Source organism: Urocampus carinirostris, chromosome 2, assembly GCF_059441175.1.
Source record: "Urocampus carinirostris isolate Australia breed hairy pipefish chromosome 2, RoL_Ucar_1.0, whole genome shotgun sequence".
NCBI classification, from domain to species: Eukaryota; Metazoa; Chordata; class Actinopteri; order Syngnathiformes; family Syngnathidae; genus Urocampus; species Urocampus carinirostris.
In genome coordinates, this window is record NC_142350.1 from 63292539 (window position 1) to 63316363 (window position 23825).

Sequence of the window (23825 nt, forward strand, 5' to 3'; positions counted from 1 at the left end):
CTGGCGTGGTTTCTAGGCCGAGGAAGTTTTTGGAATAACATGAACGTGTTGGCATGTCAATAGCACTGGGAGTTTGAATAGCTAATAAATAAGACTATGTGGTAGGATTTATGCGTGTGCTGTGTTTCCATTCACGGATGCTGCTGCACATTGCTCGCTTCACTCTTCTGGTTTATAAGTTTTAACCCATTGTGTTGTTTAAAGGGACATTGTGAAATGTTTAACATCTAAAACTAGAATGGTCATTTTGGGTACTCAAGAGTGAGTACCTGTTTGCTTGTTAAAGATTGTGGTTCTGGCCTTACTTGTCCTGGCCTACGAGAGTAGAATGTCTTTATGAGAAAACTGCCAAGTCAGTAAAACCTAAAATGTTGCCTGAGCTTTTTTTGCTGCGATTTTCACATCTGGGGTCACCTACCTGGCAGCCTGATGTACTTAAACCTTCTGTCTGCAAGATATTATGTTGAAATTGAATGTTGTTTTAGCTTGACAAGAGGGGTATCTTTCAGGAAAAACCACTGAGTCAGCAAAGCAAAAAGTGCTGGGTCAGTTTTTGTGGCACATTTTTACCTCTAGAGTGACCTGATTGGTTGTGAATGTTTGTTATCCTGGCCAAAATTGTTCTGGACTGGGAGAGTAGAATGTTTTTCTGGGAGAGATGCTGAGTCGGCAAAATAAAAAATACAGTCAGCTTTTTTTTATGTGGCGATTTCACATCTGAGGTAACCTACCCGATTGCCTGATATACTTCTGCATCTGCATTTTTTTTTTATATAGCGCTTTTCAAGTCAATGACTTCCCAAAGCGCTTTACAATGTGCTCCACATTTCCCAATAGTGGCCGTGCAGCCATGTAAGGCGCTAACCTGCTTATTGGGGGTATTAGGGGTTCAGTGTCTTACCCAAGGACACTTCGACATGTAACACGGACAAGCCGGGATTCGAACTGGGATCCCTTGATCCTAAGACAAGCGCTCTACCTCCTGAGCTACTGCTACTTAAACCCTTCAGTGTGCAAGATGTTCTGTTGGAATTGAATGTTGTTTTAGCTTGAAGAGAGGAATAGCTTTCAGGACAAATGCTGAGTCAGCAAAGCAAAAAGTGCTGAGTCAGTTTTTTGTGGCGCATTTTTACCTCTAGAATGACCTGATTGGTTGCGAATGTTTGTAATCCTGGCCAAAATTGTTCTGGACTGGGAGAGTAGAATGTTTTTTTCCGGGAAATATGGTGAGTCAACAAAATAAAAATACAGAGTCAGCTTTTTTCATGTGGCATTTTTCACATCTGGGGTAACTTACCTGACTGCCTGATATACTTAAACCCTTCTGTGTCCAAGATATTATGTTGAAATTGAATGTTGTTTTAGCTTAAAGAGGGGAATAGCTTTCAGGACAAATGCTGAGTCAGCAAAGCAAAAAGTGCTGAGTCAGTTTTTGTGGCACATTTTTACCTCTAGAATGACCTGATTGGTTGCGAATGTTTGTAATCCTGGCCAAAATTGTTCTAGACTGGGAGAGTAGAATGTTTTTTTCTGGGAAATATGCTAAGTCAGCAAAATAAAAAATACAGAGTCAGCTTTTTTACGTGGTGATTTTCACATCTGAGGTAACCTACCTGACTGCCTGATATACTTAAACCCTTCTGTGTGCAAGATATTATGTTGAAATTGAATGTTGTTTTAGCTTGAAGAGCGGGATATCTTTCAGGAAAAAATGCTGAGTCAACAAAGCAAAAAGTGCTGAGTCAGTTTTGTTGTGGCGCATTTTTACCTCTAGAATGACCTGATTGGTTGCGAATGTTTGTAATCCTGGACAAAATTGTTCTGGACTGGGAGAGTAGAATGTTTTTTTCTGGGAAATATGCTGAGTCAGCAAAATAAAAAATACAGAGTCAGCTTTTTTTATGTGGCGATTTTCACATCTGGGGTAACCTACCTGACTGCCTGATATACTTAAACCCTTCAGTGTGCAAGATGTTCTGTTGGAATTAAATGTTGTTTTAGCTTGAAGAGGGGGATAGCTTTCAGGACAAATGCTGAGTCAGCAAAGCAAAAAGTGCTGAGTCAGTTTTTGTGGCGCATTTTTACCTCTAGAGTGGCCTGATTTGGTTGAGAATGATTGTAATCCTGGACTGGGAGAGTAAAATGTTTTTTTCTGGGGAATATGCTGAGTCAGCAAAATGAAAAATACAGTCAGCTTTTTTTATGTGACATTTTTCACATCCGGGGTAACGTACCTGACTGCCTGTGACAATTGCTGTTGATACTCATTGTCATTCTGTTTCTTTGAATGATAAGAACAAATACACAAACATAAATTTAAAAATACTCGTAGATCAAGAAATTTGTACTTATTTTACATAAAATGAGGCTTACCTAGAAGGAGCTGACATGATTACACGAATACCCCCAAACACCAGTTTAAATGTGAATTGCTTCGCAAAATAATAAAAAAAATAATACAAGTAAAATGGTGCAATTCTTTACCTGTGCTCCGTACCACTCGTTTTTGGTTGCAGTACACAACACAACGACATCTAGTGGTGAAACAATGAAGTGTCCCTTTAAGGCAGGGGTCAGGAAACTATGCCTTATTTTAATGAGATGGCTAGGGGCAAAAATAGAACTTGTGTAATTACAAAATATATCTTATCTATATATATCTGTAATAACAATAATGGTGTTTGATCCAGTGTATATAAGACACACTTTTAACTACAATTCACTGTCCAGGTGTCACATTGGCTGTAAATCGCTAAATAATCCTTTCTACTGAAGCCCATTAAGCACTGTCGTGTTCATTGTTGAGACACTTTATGAAAACAAACTTTAACCCAAAACAAACATTTTACTCAGAATCTCTAGCAAAGCATGTAGAGCAATTTAATTGGGTGAGCAGTAGGAAGAGGCGGAGCTAAACACACAGCGTGCACATTCCTTTTCCTTGCCCAGCGATGTCTGCACTATAGGTACATACGTTGGTATCCTCGTTTGCAGTATTTTGTGACATTTTCACCAGAGAACTTTGCTCGCACCTTGTTTTGAAACCATTATTGAGGACAAAAATGAGTCAAAAGAAGCCTTGACACTCTTAAGTAACTGCGGAAGGGAAATACATTTTAAGTAAAATATTTATATTGATATGGGACACAGGCTCCGGCATTTTTATTTTTTTAATAGATTTCATCAAATCATCAAATATCACACAGTGAATTTAGTCTTAAAATTGATGGTGTGGCTCTCTCAAGAAAAACAAAAGGTGTGCTTTTATGCTCTTTGGGTCATAAAGGTTCCCTAAACCTGACTTTAAGTCAATAAACGTGTCACAGCATTTGTTTGTACAGCTTCACTCATGTTTTGCACAGAAATGTAAGAGCTTGCTAGCTTCTTGTTACAAATGAGTACCAATGGCTTACCGTTTGATAGGCATTTCTGAAATGCTATAACTCGCTATGTAAATACCAAGTTGTAATTATTGAAAGTAGGGTCAAAATGGGATCAGAACACCACTAAATCATCCGCATTGTATAAGGCTCATACTAAATTTGGGCCCTGGTGTCGTGGAATGCTCTGCCTCCTGAGATTCGATCTGCAACCTCAGTGGTTTCATTTTCTTCATGTTGAGGTTTTTGAGTTTTCCCTTGCCCTCATGTAGGTCTTAGATCAGGGGATGGTGTCATAATAGTCTGTGGTCTTTGCGGCCCTTTGAGACTCCTTGTGATTAAGGTTGTCACAAATAAACATGACTTGACTTAAAGGGTCAATATGTATTATTAAAAAACAACTATTAACAACAATAAGCAAAAAAAAAACCATGAACTATAATATTAACGTGCATTTTTTAAATACTCACTGCCACCAAAACTTGAGCTTCACAACAATACACACTGTCCCTTTAAAAGCAATATTGGAGGGATTGGTAATGTATATAGACCCTAATCTTGTCATTGATCTCTCATGCCATGTTAAAAATCAAGTTTCCTAGAAAATTACAATGACTTAGAACAGGGGTGTCAAACATGCGGCCCGGGGGCCAGATCAGGCCGGCTAAGGGATTGAATCCGGCCCGCGAGACAACGCTCAGAGAAGCGCAAGAGAAAAACGAGCTGCAGGTCTAAATACGTCCACTTGATGTTGCCAAAGCCAGGTGCCTCTCACAAAGACGGTGTACTTGTATTTTTTTCTTTATCTCTCTCTTTATCTCTCTCTCTCTCTTTATCTCTCTCTCTCTCTTTATCTCTCGCTATCTTTATCTCTCTCTTTATCCCTCTCTCTCTTTATCTCTCTCTCTCTTTATCTCCCTTTTTTTCTCTCTCTCTCTCTTTCACTCTGTCTCTTTCTTTGTTTCTCTTTGCCTCTTTCTCATCTGCGTCTTTTTACCTTATTTTGGTCTCTCTTCCATTTTTCCTTTTCTCTCTTTTGCTCTCTCCTGCTTTCCCTTTCTCTCCTTCTCCCAATCTCTCTTTCTTTCCTTCTCTTTTCTCTCCTTCCCTCTCTCTATTTCTCTTTGGATATCAGTCTTTCTCTCTTTCTTTCCCCTCTCTCAATATTTGTCTTTATATCTTTTTTTTTCTCAAATTCTCTTTCCCTCGCTCTTCTTTCTCTCTTCTCTCTCTCTCCCTTTGTCTTTTTTATTGTCCCACCCTCTCTCTTTTTCTCTCCTTCGCTTTGTCTTATTTCTTTCTCTATTTTTCTTTCCCTCTAGTACACTAGTTCGGCCCCCGAGAGAATGTTTGTTCTATCTTGTGGCCCCAGAGGTAAAATGAGTTTGACACCCCTGACTTAGAACATAGGATCAATGAAGAATAAGCTGCCAATGATCGTTTCGCTACTCAGAATTTCGACCGTTGATATTTGTGCATGCGTTTGTGTAGTGACAGTAATAATTTGAGCGTCTACAGCGCCACCTGCCGGCCACAGTGAAACACAACACAAATAAATGACAAAACCTTTTAATTTGTGCATTCCTGTGTGCAAAACTCTTTTCTAAAACAACAAATCAAGAATCCAAATCAAATATATTTCCAAACATAACATCACAAATTAAACATAGAATACATCACACACGTGTGGATAATTTGAACTATTATAAGTTACAATCTGCTACTTAAAATGCAAAAAAAATAAATGTTTTGTATTCTGTAATCATGTTTATGTTAAAATAATTCAAAAAAATGCTTTCACAACTGGAAAAAAATACTAAAGAGACAAAAACACACGACAAAACAGAAAACAAAGTCGCGGATTGGTTAATGAAAAAAACAATTAAAAGTACCTGTTACACTTTTTTTAATTCAAAACTAAAATATTCCTTGTTATCCTAAGAGCATCAACAAGTACCTTCAGGAGGTAACAGTGGCATGGAGTATAGTGGTCCAGACCAGCCGGGAAAAACATGCCAAACAGTAGTTAGAGTGAACTATGCAAATGTATTAAAACACATTTTTAAAAATTGATCGAATATACATATCATTTTACTTGGCCTCATCACAGCGTCAATAGCGAACAAGCTTCCATAAACACAGATGTTTTCTTGACATCTCCCCAACTTTTGAACCGGAAAAGAGAGTACACAACTCAAATATTTCCCAGAGGATAAGGTTTCACCAGATTATCAGGCGCACTTCAAAAAAAAAGTATTTTATTAAATATTTGTATATACAAGGCACATTGGAGTATAAGGCACATGCGATTCAAACTCCTGAAACTGCTGTAAGAGCTAGCTAGGGTTGCGTCAAAATACTAATTTCGTAGAAAATAATTACGATGCATGAATTGTTTCATTTTGAATGATGCATGATCCAAACAAACCATAAAATCGATCCATATTTTTATCTAATGACATTTGTTTTCTTCAATGTTTACACTCGTTTGAATTTCATGTGCCTTATAGTACAGTGCGCCTAATGTAAGAAAATCTTCCAAATGTTTATCGAAGTGCGTCTTATAATCAGGTGGACCTTATAGTTGGGAAAATGGGGTGACTAGGACTTCACCGTTCCTGCTGGGACAAATGCTTTCTTGGGTTGGACTTAGAAAACTTGCACGTGGCCGTGCAAGGTGGTGGTGTTCCCGCCGCAGTCCACGTACTGGTACATCTCCTGGGAAACCTGCTCGGCATGGCCAAAGTACGACGTGGTCACCGTAACCCTGTTTCAGAAAAAGTAGTAGTCGTTATTTCATAGTATCTGTTTTTCGGATTTCAGCAATGTTCCCTGTCATTTTCCACGGGTCTGCGCTTGAAACAACAGTGAGCAACCATAATCCCAAGTGTGGCAAGATAATTCACTATCAAACATGTCCAAAACTTGACATCAAGTTACATTTTGCAGGGTTTCCAGCAATGCAAAATTATTTTTCTCTTTTGAATGAATTGACTCGTACTATTGCAAAGGTTGTACGGCCTAAAAACGTCCTTTGTTCTTACAATTCTTTCACAAGATATCCATTTATTTTTATTTCCTGATATATTTTGTCGCATAATATTAACATTTTTGGGGGCTTATTGAGTCGGTTGCAAGATACAGAACTGTACTTAATCACATTTTTTTAGTGGAAGTACAATGTTGGCAAAAAGATTCACTTATATAATTGGAAATTATTTGAATGCAACACAAACTTTTTCGTCTTTCTGTGTTTTTTTTCTACTTTTTTTTTAATTCCTTTAAAAAAATCTCATTGTGTTTATTTTTTCCTAGCTGTTACTTTTTTCTTTTTGTTCTCTATTTGCTTTTTTCCTTTTTTCCTTGTTTTTCTTTTCTTTTTTTCTGGCTTTTTTCTAAATGTTTCCTTCTTTTTTTCTCAGCTTTTCACTACTTTTTCATTTTGGTATTTTTTTCTATTTTGTTCTATTCCCCCCTTCCTTTAAGTTATTTTGTGCATAATTTTAAATAATATTTGGTCATGTTGGGATTAAAGAAGCAAAACCAACCCGAAAAGCCGTTTAGGACCCGAAAGAGCCGGTTCCTTTTAGTGAGCCGAGCCGAAGAAGCCGGTTCTCGAAAAACTCTCCTGACTTTACTCAACTTCGTTCTCCTTCGACCTTGACTTCCAAATACCGCATTTAGAACACAGCGTCAGGGAAACCCGTGTATTTTTACCTTCATGCACTGTAATTTTGACTTAATTCACTTCTTAACTAGCAATTTCGAGCCCTCATTTTTGTGAGCTGGTTAGATTTTCTTGTGCGCTTAGAAGGTGCGGGCAGTGCGCATGCGCGCAGCTTAGAGGGAACATTGGTGGCTAGTCTTTGCCACAAAACCTAGTTTCCAGACTAAAACTCAACATACTTTCCAGTAAGCCCCCAGGATACAGCGACACCGTCGAGTGATGTTTTCCTACCCTCTTGATGCCAATTTCTCTACATTACGATTTTGCATGCCCAAAAACTTTGAAATTTTTGTCCATATGTAGTTACGTCTCTCAGATGCCCGTTTGCTATTGGTCAACGTCATATCGTAGCTGCTCGGCGATTGGTTTGTCACGGCATCATGAAAATGAGTATGTGCTATTGGCTGAATTACCTTCCACGATGCCTTTCCGTCTCTTTATTTAGTTCACGTGCTATGTAACGTGTTGGTGATAAATACTTTATTTTCTGTACTGCATTTAAATGCTATGGGACACAAGGCTTGCAGGGATGCAAAAACCTGGAAACAAAGCTGGCAATTATCAAGAAATACTACTACTACTACTATGTTCCATGGATGTAACCAATGGATGATAGGGAATATTTTCATATTTAAAATAAGAAGGTGATTAAAGCAAGAAAATATTCTAGGGGAATGACAATCCTGGCAAGTGGTAGCTTTAAAATCTGTCATTTTTAATCCACCTTCGACTTCTCCGCACACCCCGTGCATCTACCCGCTACTCCACCAGACCAACCTTTACATGTACATTTATTGGTATACTTATTTATTCATATATTACATGTAATTGGTACTGCTATATACGATCTTATTTGTTATTTGGGCTACTGTGGGTTCAGAATGCATTACTAATGGGCGGCATTAGCTAAGGAGGTAGAGCGCTAGTCTTGGGATCAAGAAATCGCAGGTTCGAATCCCGGCTCCTCCGTGTTACATGTCGAAGTGTCTTCGGGCAAGACACTGAATCCCTAATGCCCCCAATACGCAGGTTGGCGCCTTGCATGGCTGCACGGACGCTATTGGTGTGTGAGTGTGTGTGAATGGGTAAATGTGAAGCACATTGTAAAGCGCTTTGGGAAGTCTTCATTGACTTGAAAAGCGCTATATAAATGCAGATCATTTCATTTAGTAATGGGCGTTTATCCCCGCTATTTGTCAATTTACGATCTCCTCCTGAGAACAGATTACTGTCGCATCCACCTGCTACTCCACTAGACCAGCTCATGTCATGTCACGACATTTTTATTTATAAATAATGATATTTGATCAAATACACGTGTATAAAAAAACAACTAGTACTTACTATATACTTGATAGTTTTTTACATTTGTTATTTGAGGTACAGGGGGTTCGGAATGCGTCACTATAAGTTTCTATTCCCTGCTATACGGCAATTTGACTTTGCCTTCCAGACTGATGTATGAAAATCTTTCCAGTACCATATGTTGAAGTCCTACTTACTGCATCATGACCACCATGTTGTGCACCTTGATGGACTGCAGCGTACAGTAGTCGCTGTGGAACGTGAGAAGAAATATCAGTACGTTCTGACCAAAGTACTTTAAAGGCCAAAATACACTTTTAAGCAGCTCGACTTACAACATGTAATTTAATTCATCTGCAATCACAGTGGGCACTGTGTAGTCAATCTGGGGGCAAAAAAACATACAGAGGTAGTAGTTAAAGGGTGAGAAGTGACATAATAGATTACATAGAAAACACACTTCTATTCTATAGCATATGAATAACCTATATTTCATGTTGAGAATATCTGTGTATTATTTGTTATTGCAACATCCATTGCAGCCTGGTCATCCTGGAAGGGAGATTGCCTCATGTGCAGTCCTTTCTCAAGGTTTCTTCATTTTCCTCAAGTTGAGGTTTTTGAGTTTTTCCTTGCCCTCATGTAGGTTTTAGATCAGGGGATGGTGTCATAATAGTCTGTGGTTTGCAATAATCTGTGGTCTGTGCAGCCCTTTGATACTCTTTTTGATTAAGGGTGTCACAAATAAACATGACTTGACTTGTGCTGGATTGTTGTTGGTGGTTTTGACCACTAGAGGGCATGTGTGCTATTTTTACAAATATGTTTTGATATATTTAAGCTCTCATGAGGACTGATCCTGCCATATATAGAAATTAATATACAAACAGATGAATACCTACAAATATATGCCCTATAAATAAATTAGCCCACAAATGTATCATGCAATACCTTGTTAAATAAGAAATGCGATTTATGTTTTTGTTTCATCATTTATTTTGTTGTTATTTGAACGAGGTAGCGGGTAAAAGTGGCTGAGATTTTCGCCTATTGGTTGATCGACAAGCGCACTAATCAACTGCAATTAATTCGATTAAATTCATGTCACGTGTAGGTATTTTTTTTTTAGTTTAGACATTTATTTCTACATATGACAGAATCGATCCTCCATACCTTGAAGCTTCATTCACTAACGGCTTTTTTAAGTGTTTTGAGGAATTTACTAGGAAAGTGTTTTTCAACCTTTATTAAAATAAGGCACATTTCTTTCATTTCTTTCAAGGCAGCACGGCGGCGCAGTGGTTAGCGCGTGTGCGGCACAGTTCTAAGGTCTCAGGAACCTCCTGTGTGGGTTCAAATCCAGCTACCAGACTTCCTATGCGGAGTTTGTATGTTCTCCCCGTGCTTGCGTGGGTTTCCTCCGGGCACTCCGGTTTCCTCCCACATTCCAAAAACATGCATTTCAGGTGGATTGGCCGGTCCAAATTGTCCCTAGGTGTGAATGAGCGAGCGAGTTGTCTGTCCCTGTGTGCCCTGTGATTGGCTGGCAACCAGTTCAGGGTGTCCCCTGCCCACTGCCCGATGATTGCTGGGATGGGCTCCAGCACCCCCGCGACCCTACTGAGGATAAGCGGTGCAGCTAATGAGATGAGATGAGACATTTCTTTCATTGAAAAAAAATCCCGCGATTAGAGTCGTTGCATTAAAAGTAAAATCCAAATGAAATATAGCTTTTGCTAGACAGCACAGGCACACAAAATGGATAAGTTTCCCACAGCACAGTACAACAATTAATACCTGTGGTGAAAATCACTGTACTAGGATGTACAAATGGTTTAACCTAGGTGTCAAACTCACATCTGGCAACATCTGGCCCAGCATTTAATTATATCCGGCCCATTAAATCATTTTATATACATCTACTATAACTATATACTATAACTATATAATATGTGAAATGGTGATAACTCTCAAACTACAGATCCCAAAATGCAGCGCTTCTGCTGCCGCCACAAGACTTCCCGAAAATGTTCCCGCATCAATCGAGGTAGCTGTAGCCGAAAGCTTAAAACTACTGGAAAAAAAAAACACGCCGGCCAGTTGAAAAACAAGACCAACAAGTGCATTAATTGTGAGTCTTTGGTGTCAGGAAGCAGAGACGTAACGCTCAGGGACGAACTTCCATCCATCACAATATAACGGAAGGCTAAAAGGATAAAAACAGGGTGCTGTTTCTGTTGCTGTGGATAACACAGATGCTAAGCCCTCACAATGGCCTAGGAAAAAGTTGATTAGGAAAACGGAGCCTTTCAAAACCGAGGATAGGCTGAATATTTGTTAACTGACATTGCCGGTAATCCTGTGTGTCTTCTTTGTGGACCTAATAAGGCCGTGATTGAGGAATTTAATGAAAAACGGCACTACAAGACAAAATATCAGAGTAAGCCTAAAAAACCTGAATGCACAGAAGAAGATACAGAAAGATGAAGAGTTAAATAAGATAGTATATGTTTTTCTCTAAAGTAAAAAGCACCAAATTGTATTTATATTTCCATTGTTTCATGTTTTGAATGTGGATGCTTTTGACGGGAGATATTTTATGGAGAGCAACGTTTTTAAAGTTGTTTAATGTTTAAAGTTTTCATATTTATGTTTAAAAGGTCAAGTTTTTAGTGTATTCGATAAATATCTATCCTGTTCTGCCCACGACCAAGGGTGTGGTTTGAGTGTTGGCCCTCTGTTTGACACGCCTGACCTAGACCATGGCAAAAGTCTCAGATTAAATTATTTGTTTCAAAAGTATAGCCAAAAGGCATCCAATTATGCGCTAAAAATTATGGAAGTATAATAAAAAGATTATTTATTTGAATAAAAACTATTTTGAAGAGTTCATATTACATAAAAAACAACTGTAAAGCTGATGACTTATACAGACCTGTCGCTGGTCAAGAGGTACGATGACGGTGCTGTTGATGTTGAATTTAGCCTTGCCGATCACCGTCTTGGCGAACTCCACCTGGGCGGTGATATTGGTGACCGAGATGGCGTAATAGTTGTTGTTTGTGATGTTCAGAGTATTCTGGAGGAAAAAAATAGATACAGTAGGCAGGTCGATATGGGAAATTAGGAATGGCTGTCAGCCGACTTTGATGGAGAATGGTGGTTTGACGTCCATAGAGGTCAATGGCACTCAATCTGTTAAATCGAATTCGAGTTCAGCATCAAGGATCTTACATAATTTGGATCAGTGTTTCCCAACCTTTTTTGAGAGGAAGTACACGTTTTTTTTTTTCGAGACACATCATCCATTGAAAGTGTTAAAAAGTTAATTCCTGGCTGCTGTATTTTTTCAAGGTTTTGGGTGCTCTGAAGAGAGTGATGTGCAACAATAGTATGAGTATGGATGTTAAGAGGGGACTGTATGAGAGTGTGATTGTGCCGACTGTGTTGTATTGTGCAGAGACTTGGAGCCAAAACGCAGATTTGAGAAGGAAATTGAATGCGTTTGAGATGAAGTGTTTTGGGAGTATTTAAGGAGTGACAAGATTGGATAGATTGAGAAATGAAATTGTGAGAGACAGAACTGGAGTAGTGGTGGAACTGAGCAAGCATGTGGATAAGAAAGTACTCGGTTGGTCTGGACACATGGAGAGTATGGATGAGGAGCTAATGTTTAAGAAGATCTACAGAGCAGGGGTAAATGGAAGGAGACCAAGAGGAAGGCGGCCATTGACGTGGATGGATGGTGTTATGAGTGCACTGCAGGAAAGAGGTCTAAATCTAGTGGAAGCAAGAGCTCTTGTTGGTGATAGGAATGAGTGGGTAGGTGTTATAAAAGGATAGTGGTAGACGTGTTCTAAGGGATGGGCAGGGCACCTGTATGATGCGGCAGGGGTAAACCATTGAAAGCTGTCGGGCCCTGCTGTTGAACAAAAGAGTGTGTTGTGTCACCCTCACCCGAGTGACATGTCCTGTTTCATCTGGAGGGATGAAAGCATGACCAACTTGGGTGCCGAGGTAACTAACTTCTTTGGATGTTTGGGCATTTGGGTTGGCCATGGTCCCAAAAATTTCGTGTGTGTTTTTTTTTGCTATTTTTTCCCTTTTTGATTTTCTTTGTTATTGTGTTTGTCTTGCTGTCAGTCACCCCTCTTGAGGAACATGACCAAGGTAGATATAGTGTTTTTTTTTATTATTTATCATGTCAATTGAATTTTAACGCTTTACTCTAGATGATTTAAAATTTTCCGTACTGCAATCTGTCATGTTTAAAACAATGACCGGATGATTTAGGAAACTTTTAAGTTACAATGAAACTCGTTTATTAAAGAAAAGCAAGCACATATATGTGTCAACTGAATAACCAGTGCCCAAAATCTATAACTTACCACATAAATAAATACGATACAACCAATAAACAAGGGCAACTTTTCTCTCTTTTAGCGAGGCCGGGCGGTTGCCGACCACCGGTTCGGACGGCGATCTTACTGTGATATTGAGATAGATGATCTGCTTCTCGTGATCGTAGGCCACATACGCCGACTTCACGCCGACATAGTAGACGTCGATGGTGCGAGGGAACAGAAAGAAAACGGCCAGGCTGGACAGCAGCAGGCAAACACACACCGAAATGGTCACGTAGAGTTTTCTGCATGCCGGAAAGCGAACAAAGGTGAGACACAACATAGTCAACCATCCACTTGTTTGCTTATCAGGAGGACAAAAGCACTCACGTCCTGCTCGGCCTCAGCCTTTGGTCGCTGTAGGGAATTAGAGCCACCAACTGATTCTCCTGACCTGATAAATAATTTGGGAAACAATAAAACAGATTGTTATACATTGGAGACACACAGACCAGTTTATATTCTGTAACAGTGGACTATTGTTATAATGTTTCAGTCACCTCTTGTGAATTTGGAATTTACTTCCTCATTACAGAATTGTAGGACAAAGCATTCTAGTCCATTTCACTGGTAAATATAACAGTACATTTTTGGGCGGCAATAGCTCAGGAGGTAGAGCGCTCGTCTTGGGATCAAGGGATCCCAGTTCGAATCCCGGCTCGTCCGTGTTACATGTCGAAGTGTCCTTGGGTAAGACACTGAACCCCTAATACCCCCAATAAGCAGGTTAGCGCCTTACATGGCTGCAAGGCCGCTATTGGGAAATGTGGAGCACATTGTAAAACGCTTTGGGAAGTCATTGACTTGAAAAGCGCTATATAAATACAGATCATTTCATTTTCATTTCATTTAACATACAATTGTACCCAAAGGAATTTATAAATATTATCACAAGATACAGTCAAAAACTAACATATTTAAAATAATAAATTAATTCTTATGTAGAGTAAATAAGCCCAGCACAAAATTGACTACCTCATTTTTTTGTTTCAAGTAACTCAGAGTTTTGGAATGGATGGAGCAACGGCGTCCCCTTTTGGACAGTTCCCGAACATACCAATTCACCATGTACCATGATGAAATCTGATAACATGAAGTTTTGAATGTAATTCAAACATCCAAGGCAATGTATTGATAAAATAATGTTCTCATCGTACGTAATTATGTCGATTGGAGGGACATTATGCAAATTTCGCACTTCTTTGGCTTTCCAAGTTTAACAATTTCAACCACCGTCATCTGATACTGAGTGTATCAGATATCTAAGACCACACCCATAGAGGCATGATCTGGTGAAGCGTCCCTGGTCCATATAAAAAGAGGAGCTGATCAATAGCTCGTCCTCTTTTTCTCCACTCTGCTTCATCGAAAGCTGACCGCTTAACGCGGTCGAGCGGGTTTGCGCTGCGGCCTTGAGATCAGCATGTGGGCCATACGTTGAGACCATACGGAGCACGAGACCGAATTTCACCGCAACAACAAGTAAGAGGACGGTTTCAGATTCAACACCATGTTTGCTGATTCTTGGGAATGATCGACTAGCATTCCAGCGGGAAACTTTCTTTTGGTGCTAGTGACTTCAAGACCTTAGCGGTTGAAAACTCCAATAATCTCTGGCGCTTTTCCTTCCCCTTTTTTTCTATCATTAATTCTGTGTGTTAATAAATTGTTTGTGCTATTTCCATCGGCCTGGTTCATTGAATCCATTTTCTTGGGATTAGTAATTTATACCAGAACTCAAAAAACCTAAAGTAATTAATTTTTTTTTTTTCATTGTAGGAAATTCTAGCATCGTTAAGAGAAAAAAATAATTATGGTGGAGCACAAGCAACACATAGAGGCAAATTGGTTTACTGATTACAGAATAATTGAAAGAATAATTGGTTTCTATTCTATCGATTTTTAAAATTAAAGCTAGAAAAACCCCTACATTAAAATGAGAAAGATTATGTGTAAAATGTTTACTACTGTAAATTCCGGACTATAAGCCGCTCCTTTTTTCCCAAATGTTCAGCCCTGCGGCTTATTCAGCGAAGCGGCCAATTTATGTAATTTTTCTAACGGCCACCAGCGGCGCTGGAGTTTAAAAGGTAAGATTAAGACCAGTAGAATATGTGCGCCAAGAAAGACTGCAACCTCTAAGTTTAAGCATACATTGTCTGTAAAGTTAAGGTACGTTCCGATAATGAGGAAGACGCCCTTGATGGCGATAGTTATGAGGAGGAAGTTGAAGGCGATCTACCGTGAATTTCACAATTACGGGATGCTTTTTCTAACAGGCACGTTTGATACATTGCGAGCGTGATCCTACTAGCGTGTTGGTACCTTTCAAAGGCACGGTTTAGGATGAAAGTTATATTATTATTATCAAAGCTTTGAAAACTCTCTCAGTGTACCGTCTTTCTTCGTAAATATGCGTAACCATGTATAAAATGTATTTGCAACTGTATATTTTCTTAATGTATTTATTTTAGAGATTTATTCTGTTATGTGTTCTACGGACGAATCAAAAAGAAGGGGCGGAGCAAACGCGGGCTGATGGGAAGTAGGGTAAAGCTGAGTTACCGGTAGATCTGTCTGTTGTCGCAGCGGACAATAGTGGATATATATTTTTTACCTCAGGTGCGCTCTATAGTCCGGAATTTACGGTATATTTGATTTATGTTATTATTTTTCTGCAGTGAAAACTTAATCAGACAAAATAAGTTACCCAATATATTTCCCTCGTACCACCTCTTGAGCAGAAGTTACTCAAGTTATTTTTTTTCCTGCAGACACTTATTGATATGGGAGAATGTAGCGGTTACCCGGGTGATCACTGAAAGATAGCACAGTTGCTGAACAATTACATATTTTTTTGCAAAAATAAACTTAAGCAACTTCCTGCGGCATACTAGACAAGGTCTCATGGCACACTAGTGTGCTCCGGCACGCTGCTTAAAAATCACTCTTATATTCCATATAGAAAAAGTATCCTTGCAAAAGACAAAAAGCCGTTAAAAAAAATCCCGAAATATTATTGTACCTCGCGGGATGCGACCCGTGCCCTGACACGTGGGACAGGTCACGCTGTCCCTTCCAGTGAACTCCACATAAGGGAACTGGGACACGTCTTTGCCGTCCCCCTGTACTGGCGTCTCATCGTATTCGTCTGTGTTTGGGGTCAAAGCTTCTTGGGTGCCGTCTCTGTACCAGGACAGCAGTGACTGGGACTTCCCCATGGTTGATGCCTTCACTAGAAGAACACACAAAACACACGCACAATTTTACACCAGAGTAAAAGGACTGTAGTAATAAGGAATACTTTGTAATATTTGACCACTAGATGCCACTGCATTGTGTAGTGCATCAAGAGTGCTACAGAGCATAAGGAGGAATACAAAATACGGAAACTCAAAGTAGAGGTAAAGATCCGGCCTAAAAAAAATCCAGCCCGACCCAGCCCGCAGGTATCAAAGTCCGGCATAGCCCGAGCCCAAAAGCATACTTTGATTTGAGGGACGAAGGGTGTTTTTGGATCTTACCTCCAACTCAAAGTGACCGAACAGCACCATTTTTATTCCCTTCTTTTTTTTATTGCCCAGGCTTTTACAAGGTTTTTGTTTGTTGGGGTACCCTTTTGCAGCAAGATGGTGGACAATCATTTCAGCTCCCCCTAGGTGAGCCCTATGATATGTCAAATAAATGCAAAATTCTTGACCCTTGAGTTTTTTTTTAAAAAGTGCACGTATTTATGATAGTCTCAAACATTTGTTTATGCTTATTTTTCAAATCAATATTGTTTGAGTTTTTTTTATTACACAATCTTCCTTTAAAGGTACATTACGTTATATTTGACCACTAGATGGCACTGTATTACCTAATGTGAAAAAAAAATCAGTGTCAATGAGCACAGCGTTAGAGCAAGATGCCAGACAAACATGGCGGTGAGTACTAAGTATGGATCCCGCTACGTTAAAGAAATACAAATTCCTCGACCTATAAATATAAATAAAACCATGTGTTTTTACCCATTATTAAAATTCATGTTTATTTTTTATTGAGTTTTTTTTTGTACCCCTAGGAGACCCTCAATAATACACACTGTCCTTTTAAGCCAGAGGTTCTTCCCCAAGGGGACCTGAGACTCTGTCATGGGTGGTGAGTTTGACATTGGGGAACGATTTTTTTTTAATAACTTCCTAGAATAAAGTGCAATTCCACTTCACTACACTAATCGGCAGTGGCGCTGGTGTCATGTAACTTTTTTGTCATGAGTTTCAGACACCGCTATAACCCTTTTAAAATCTATAAATGCTGCACCATACACACAATTCATCTTGGACTCTGCTCATATTAAATCACTACCTATGTTTACTGTTGTTGACCCTGTTTTGTCTAGTGGTGTCCAGGATTGGGTAGGGTTACTTGAACTGGATTACTTTCAATGACTTTTGGATTACTCCAATACCAAATATGCTAATAAAAGACAAAAGAAACTAAATATGAATAAAATGATGACTCACAACACGCGGTAAGCTTTCTCTTCTGGCTTTGATCTCTTTGATCTCCGGCAAAACTAACATAAAATGCGACAAAAACAAAATGAAAATAAATCCATAAAATAAAATGCTCTATAAAAATAAATTAAGTGAAGTTGAACTTACTTTCCAAAGATGGATTTCAAGAGTTTGGCTACATTCTCCTCCGAGGAAAAAAAGTAACCAAAAATAAGTGATCCAACCATTTTCTCAACCGCATCTCATCTCATCTCATCAGCCGTACCGCTTATCCTCATTAGGGTCGCGGGGGGGCTGGAGCCCATCCCAGCCATCTCCGGGCAGTGGGCAGGGGACACCCTGAACTGGTTGCCAGCCAATCGCAGGGCACACGGGGACAGACAACTCATTCGCTCATTCACACCTAGGGACAATTTGGACCGGCCAATTCACCTGAAATGCATGTTTTTGGAACGTGGGAGGAAAGCGGAGTGCCCGGAGGAAACCCACGCAAGCACGGGGAGAACATACAAACTCCGCACAGGATGTCTGGAGCTGGATTTGAACCCACGACAGGTTCCCATGACATGAACTGTGCCGCACAAGCGCTAACCACTGCGCCGCCGTGCGCAACCGCATCAAGCTTTCTTATTCCACTTTCATTTGAAATGAAAAGGCTCGCCTCTTCTTTAACACTTTACAATAAAATGATGACTCACAACACGTGGTAAGCTTTCACTCCTGGCTTTGATCTCCGGCAAAACTAACTAATGCGACAGAAACAAAATGAAAATAAATCCAAACAGCTTGCCGACATCATTTTTGCTATTCCATGTATTCCGTTACTCCCCGAGCCTGCACTAAATGTAGTCATTTTATTCATATTCAGTTTCTTTTGTCTTTTATTAGTATATTTGGTAATGGAGTCATCCAAAAGTAATTGAAAGTAATCCAGTTAAAGTAACCCTACCCAACCCTGGGGGTGTCCATGCAACATCCATTGCAGTCCGCTCATCCTGCTGGGGGATTACTTCATGTGTGACCCCTTCTCAGGGTTTCTTCATTTTCTGCATGTTGTTTTTTGTGCCTTTGTGTAGGTTTTGGAAAGGGGTGTTGTAATTGTGGCCTGTGCAACCCTTTGAGACTCATTGATTAAGGGCTATACAAATAAATGTGACTTGACTTGCTCCTTGAAGAAAACCCTCCGGTCAGCACTTTCCTAATCTGACTATGTGTTCCACAAACACATAGCGTAATTGTCTATAACACAGGTGTCAAACAGGCGGCCCGCGGGCCAGATCAGGCCCGCTATGGGATTGAATTTGGCCCGCGAGACAACACTCTGAGAAGCGCAAGAGAAAAACAAGCTGCAGCTTGAAATATGTCCACTTGATGTTGCCAAAGAAAGACACTCTACTTGTATTTCTTTTTCTCTCTCTCTCTCTCTCTCTCTCTATCTCACTCCCCCTCTCTTCCACCCCTTTTCTCCCACTCTCTGTCTTTGTCTCTTTCACTCTCTGTGTCGCTCTTTTTTTTCTTCCGCTTCCTTTCTTTCCCCCTCTCTCACAACTTATCTTTTTTATCTCTTTTGTTTCTCACGCTCTCTCACTCTCTCTCTTTTTCTTTCTTTGTCCCGCCTTCTCTCCTTTTCCCGCCCTCTTTCTCTTTTTTCTCTATCTCTCTTTTTCTTTCTCTTTAATCCACTAGTCCGGCCCCCGACAGAATGTTTGTTCTATCGTGTGGCCCCCGACTTCAAATGAGTTTGACAACCCTGGTCTATAACATGCACCTCGATTTTTTTCTTAATCTAATCATTCTGAGTAACAATTTATGTGGCCATTGCAGTGTTCATTTGACCTGTGAAAAGTGATGGGTCCCGGGGACTCGTATGCTCAAAAATCTATGGGTCCCAACAGAGATCTATGGGTCCCCAAAATTTAGTGTTATCGGGGTTGAAATTGTAAATCGGCAACAAATATATAAATAAATATATAAATCTATATATTCATTCAGTTTTAATCATCACACTTAATTATTAATTCAAAGCAGTTATCACTTCAGATATTTCAGTTCATATATTTTTCGTGGTTTGCTGTCCCGCCACAGTTGTGACGCCTTCTCGAGGTCCAATTGCAGCTACGGAATTTCCATAGCTAATTTGTGGTTTTCATTGTGCCGATCCAATGTGCTTTTCTGAAAGTTCGTATTGCGAAATGATTTATGCAATCCAGTTTTTTTGTCACGCTGGGTACACGCATCACAGAACATTTAGCCTCCATTATCATCCTCCTCATAGCGTCACCAGGAATATAATTGAGGCCATTTTGGCAGAAATGTCCTTTTCTTGCTAGGAGTATTCTTTTGTTTATCTTTCGTCGAATTGTTTGCTTCAAAACACGTGTTTTCCTTGCCTTCGCGGTCTTCTGAAGAATTATTGCCGTTGTTACCACTTTCTGTATTATGTTTCGACTTATTACCGACACTGAAGAAATTACCAATTTTTTGTTGCTTTGCACCCAATACCAACTGTTTTTTCGGAGGCATACTTCTCTTTCATTGACAACCACCAAAACAATGACGTCATCTCGAAGCAACGAGATCTCGTTTGCGGAGATCGGCGCGAGACTAAAACAACAATGGCGGATCTGCCTGACGGAAAGTTTGGAGTGCGGTAAATCTTTGTTAAAAAAAAAAAGTAATCAGGTAATAATGACAACTTATTGTCCAAAAAGTTGCGTCCCGGGGACGCACGTTGATTTGACACAATGTGTCCCCAGCAAAAATGATGTGTCTAGGACGCAGGGACGCGGACAAACGAGAACACTGCCATTGTTAAAATAACATATTGACAATGAGCATCAACATAACATTTGTACTTATTTAATGTCCTTCAGTCCAATTGATCATCGGATACATCACAGAGTTGCTTCCCTTATCACACTTTTTGCGTTGATTCATATATTTAAAGGACAGAATTTCTGTTTTCATCATTTGATTTTGTCTCTGGTACTGTTAAGTCACAAAGAGTGTGATGATAACATCCAATGCGTTTATGTATCTCATCTATTTCATGAGTGGTCCAGTGGTTAGAATTCTGCTCTCTCACTGCCAGGACCCAGGTTTGATTCCTGTTGCATCCAATATATTGCGAGTGTGGTTGGGGAATACAGGAATATAGAAATTATGGTAAAAAAAAAAAGCTTGTGTATACCAGGCACCAGAAAATTGAATTTTTTTTCTTTTTTCAAAGCGCTGTAGGGTTGGTTAGTTAACCAGTGGATCCCTTAACTACTGGGGTCGTCGGGGCATCATTTCCTGTGGTGGGTCTTGGGCAAGTACAGCCTGGTGGCACCCATCCCTTCCCAGGCCAACAAATGTTTCCACTTGGGCTCGAGCCAAGAACCTTACACGTGTTAGGCAATTGTGTCAACCACTGCGCTACGGATACGGACCATAATGCAGTTGGAAATTTAAAAATGGCCTTAGATTAGATTATCTATCTAATATAATCTAGATAGAATATCTAATGTAATCTAGATAGAGATAGATAGAATATCTAATGTAATCTAGATAGAGATAGATAGAATACCTAATGTAATCTAGATAGATAGAGATAGAATATCTAATGTAATCTAGATAGAGATAGATAGATGAATAAAATATCTAATGTAATCTAGATAGAGATAGATATAATATCTAATGTAATCTAGATAGAGATAGATATAATATCTAATGTAATCTAGATAGAGATAGATAGATGAATAAAATATCTAATGTAATCTAGATAGAGATGGATAGAATATCTAATGTAATCTCGATAGATAGATGGATAGAATATCAAATGTAATCTAGAAAGAGATAGATAGATGGATAAAATATCTAATGTAATCTAGAGATAGATAGATGGATAGAATATCTTATGTAATCTAGATAGAGATAGATAGATGGATAGAATATCTAATGTAACCTAGATAGAGATAGATGGATAGAATATCTAATGTGATCTAGAAAGAGATAAATGGATAGAATATCTAATGTAATCTAAATAGAGATAGAATATTTAATGTAATCTAAATAGAGATAGATAGGTAGAATATCTAATGTAATCCAGATGGAGATAGATAGAATATTTAATGTAATCTAAATAGAGATAGATAGGTAGAATATCTAATGTAATCTAAATAGAGATAGATAGGTAGAATATCTAATGTAATCTAAATAGAGATAGATAGGTAGAATATCTAATGTAATCTAGATAGAGATAGATATAATATCTAATGTAATCTAGATAGAGATAGATGAATAAAATATCTAATGTAATCTAGATAGAGATAGATAGAATATCTAATGTAATCTAGAGATAGATAGATGGATCAAATATCTAATGTAATCTAGAGATAGATGGATGGATAGAATATCTAATGTAATCTAGATAGAGATAGATAGATGGATAGAATATCTAATGTAATCTGGATAGATAGATGGAAAGAATATCTAATGTGATCTAGAAAGAGATAGATGGATATAATATCTAATGTAATCTAGATAGATAGATAGAATATCTAATGTAATCTAAATAGAGATAGATAGAATATTTAATGTAATCTAAATAGAGATAGATAGGTAGAATATCTAATGTAATCCAGATAGAGATAGATAGAATATTTAATGTAATCTAAATAGAGATAGATAGGTAGAATATCTAATGTAATCTAGATAGAGATAGATAGATGAATAAAATATCTAATGTAATCTAGATAGAATATCTAATGTAATCTAGAGATAGATAGATGGATAGAATATCTAATGTAATCTAGAGATAGATAGATGGATAGAATATCTAATGTAATCTAGATAGATAGATGGATAGAATATCTAATGTAATCTAGATAGATAGAATATCTAATGTAATCTAGATAGATAGATGGATAGAATATCTAATGTAATCTAGATAGATGGATAGAATATCTAATGTGATCTAGAAAGAGATAGATGGATAGAATATCTAATGTGATCTAGAAAGAGATAGATGGATAGAATATCTAATGTAATCTAGATAGATAGATAGAATATCTAATGTAATCTAAATAGAGATAGATAGAATATTTAATGTAATCTAAATAGAGATAGATAGGTAGAATATCTAATGTAATCCAGATAGATAGATAGAATATTTAATGTAATCTAAATAGAGATAGATAGGTAGAATATCTAATGTAATCTAGATAGAGATAAAAAGATAGAATATTTTATGTAATGTAGTTAGAGATAAATAGATAGAATATTTAATGTAATCTAAATAGAGATAAAAAGATAGAATATTTGATGTAATCTAGTTAGAGATAGATAGAATATTTAATGTAATCTAAATAGAGATAGATAGGTAGAATATCTAATGTAATCTAGATAGAGATAAAAAGATAGAATATTTGATGTAATCTAGTTAGAGATAGATAGAATATTTAATGTAATCTAAATAGAGATAGATAGGTAGAATATCTAATGTAATCTAGATAGAGATAGATCGAAATTGATATTGTTTACATTGTTGATAAATTACGGAATAAAGCGAACGCGTGGATATTTCGTATGGCATTTCATTTGATCCACGATGTAAATCATATTCACAATTATTCCAAATTATTGTGTAGGTGAGACATTCGTGCAGCGTGTCACTCTAGTTAACTATTCCATACATTTGCCTCAACGATTTAACATGTTGCACAAACGCTTCGGCCCTGTCCGCCCTGTTCTCTCAAGCGGACACGCTCGGGAACATGAAGTACCGCCAGCTCGAAATCCTCGCGAACGCTGCCGTTTCCTCGCATTCGACATTATTCCGCTACAAATGTTTCATTAGCCATCGTTCACCGGAATATTCGAACAATGTCTTCGATCTGCTGTCATGGAGCGATTGGTTCTCACGAGACAAAGCAACACGATCAATGGACGCCAATGCGTCACTGCGAGCGATTTACGAGCTCTCTGCTTGTTTTTTCCTCGTAAATTTAATATATTTTCTTAATAAATGTGGAAAATGTTAATGCATTACGTGATGACTCACCCGTGTCGTCGCTCGTTATTTGGGTCAATTTGCCGTCATGCGCTACGAGTGCCGGGTTTGTTATGCTTCTGATCCGCAGGGGAGAAGGAAGCTATTTGGGACCTCCCCCTTCTTCGCCCCATTGGTCAGAAACCGTCGATAATCGTGACGTCACGTTTACAGACTGTTCATCGAAGAAAAAAGCAAAATGGTGAATAATATTTAAAAACAAAATAAATAACTAATAAACATACATCATTCATCTTTAATGTACAAAACTATACAAACTTGTTTATATATATATATATATATATATATATATATATATATATATATATATATATATATATATATATATATAATTTTTTGATTTTTTATTATTATTATTTTTATTTTATTTTTGTAAAGACTTATTTTTCTCTTTGAAGTTTTTATTAAATGTTTACCCTGGAGTGCCATATCTCGTTATGTACAATGCTTCACAACGTT

General features: G+C 38.3%; 1 protein-coding gene across 1 annotated transcript; it reads right to left on the reverse strand.

Moving 5' to 3' along the window:
* Nucleotides 1–4933: 4933 nt before the first annotated feature.
* Nucleotides 4934–23484, reverse strand: tmem106ba (transmembrane protein 106Ba). The gene is made up of 8 exons (XM_088327484.1): nucleotides 23358–23484; nucleotides 15841–16050; nucleotides 13146–13209; nucleotides 12901–13060; nucleotides 11348–11491; nucleotides 8748–8797; nucleotides 8610–8663; nucleotides 4934–6147 (listed from the first exon to the last, which is right to left on the reverse strand). Exons 2-8 carry the CDS (start codon nucleotides 16034–16036, stop codon nucleotides 6030–6032), a joined length of 786 nt encoding a protein of 261 aa, XP_088183610.1. The 5' UTR covers nucleotides 16037–16050; nucleotides 23358–23484; the 3' UTR covers nucleotides 4934–6029.
* Between the last annotated feature and the right edge of the window lie 341 nt (nucleotides 23485–23825).

Bases quoted from the DNA above. Each gene is read 5' to 3' on its own strand.
- tmem106ba (XM_088327484.1), bottom strand. From the start codon at position 16,036: ATGGGGAAGTCCCAGTCACTGCTGTCCTGGTACAGAGACGGCACCCAA. The intron at 11,492-12,900 runs GTAAGATCGCCG...TTTTTCCTCCAG, and splicing joins TCATCTATCTCAATATCACA to AATACTCTGAACATCACAAA. The intron at 6,148-8,609 runs GTAAGTAGGACT...TTTCTGAAACAG, and splicing joins AACATGGTGGTCATGATGCA to GGTTACGGTGACCACGTCGT.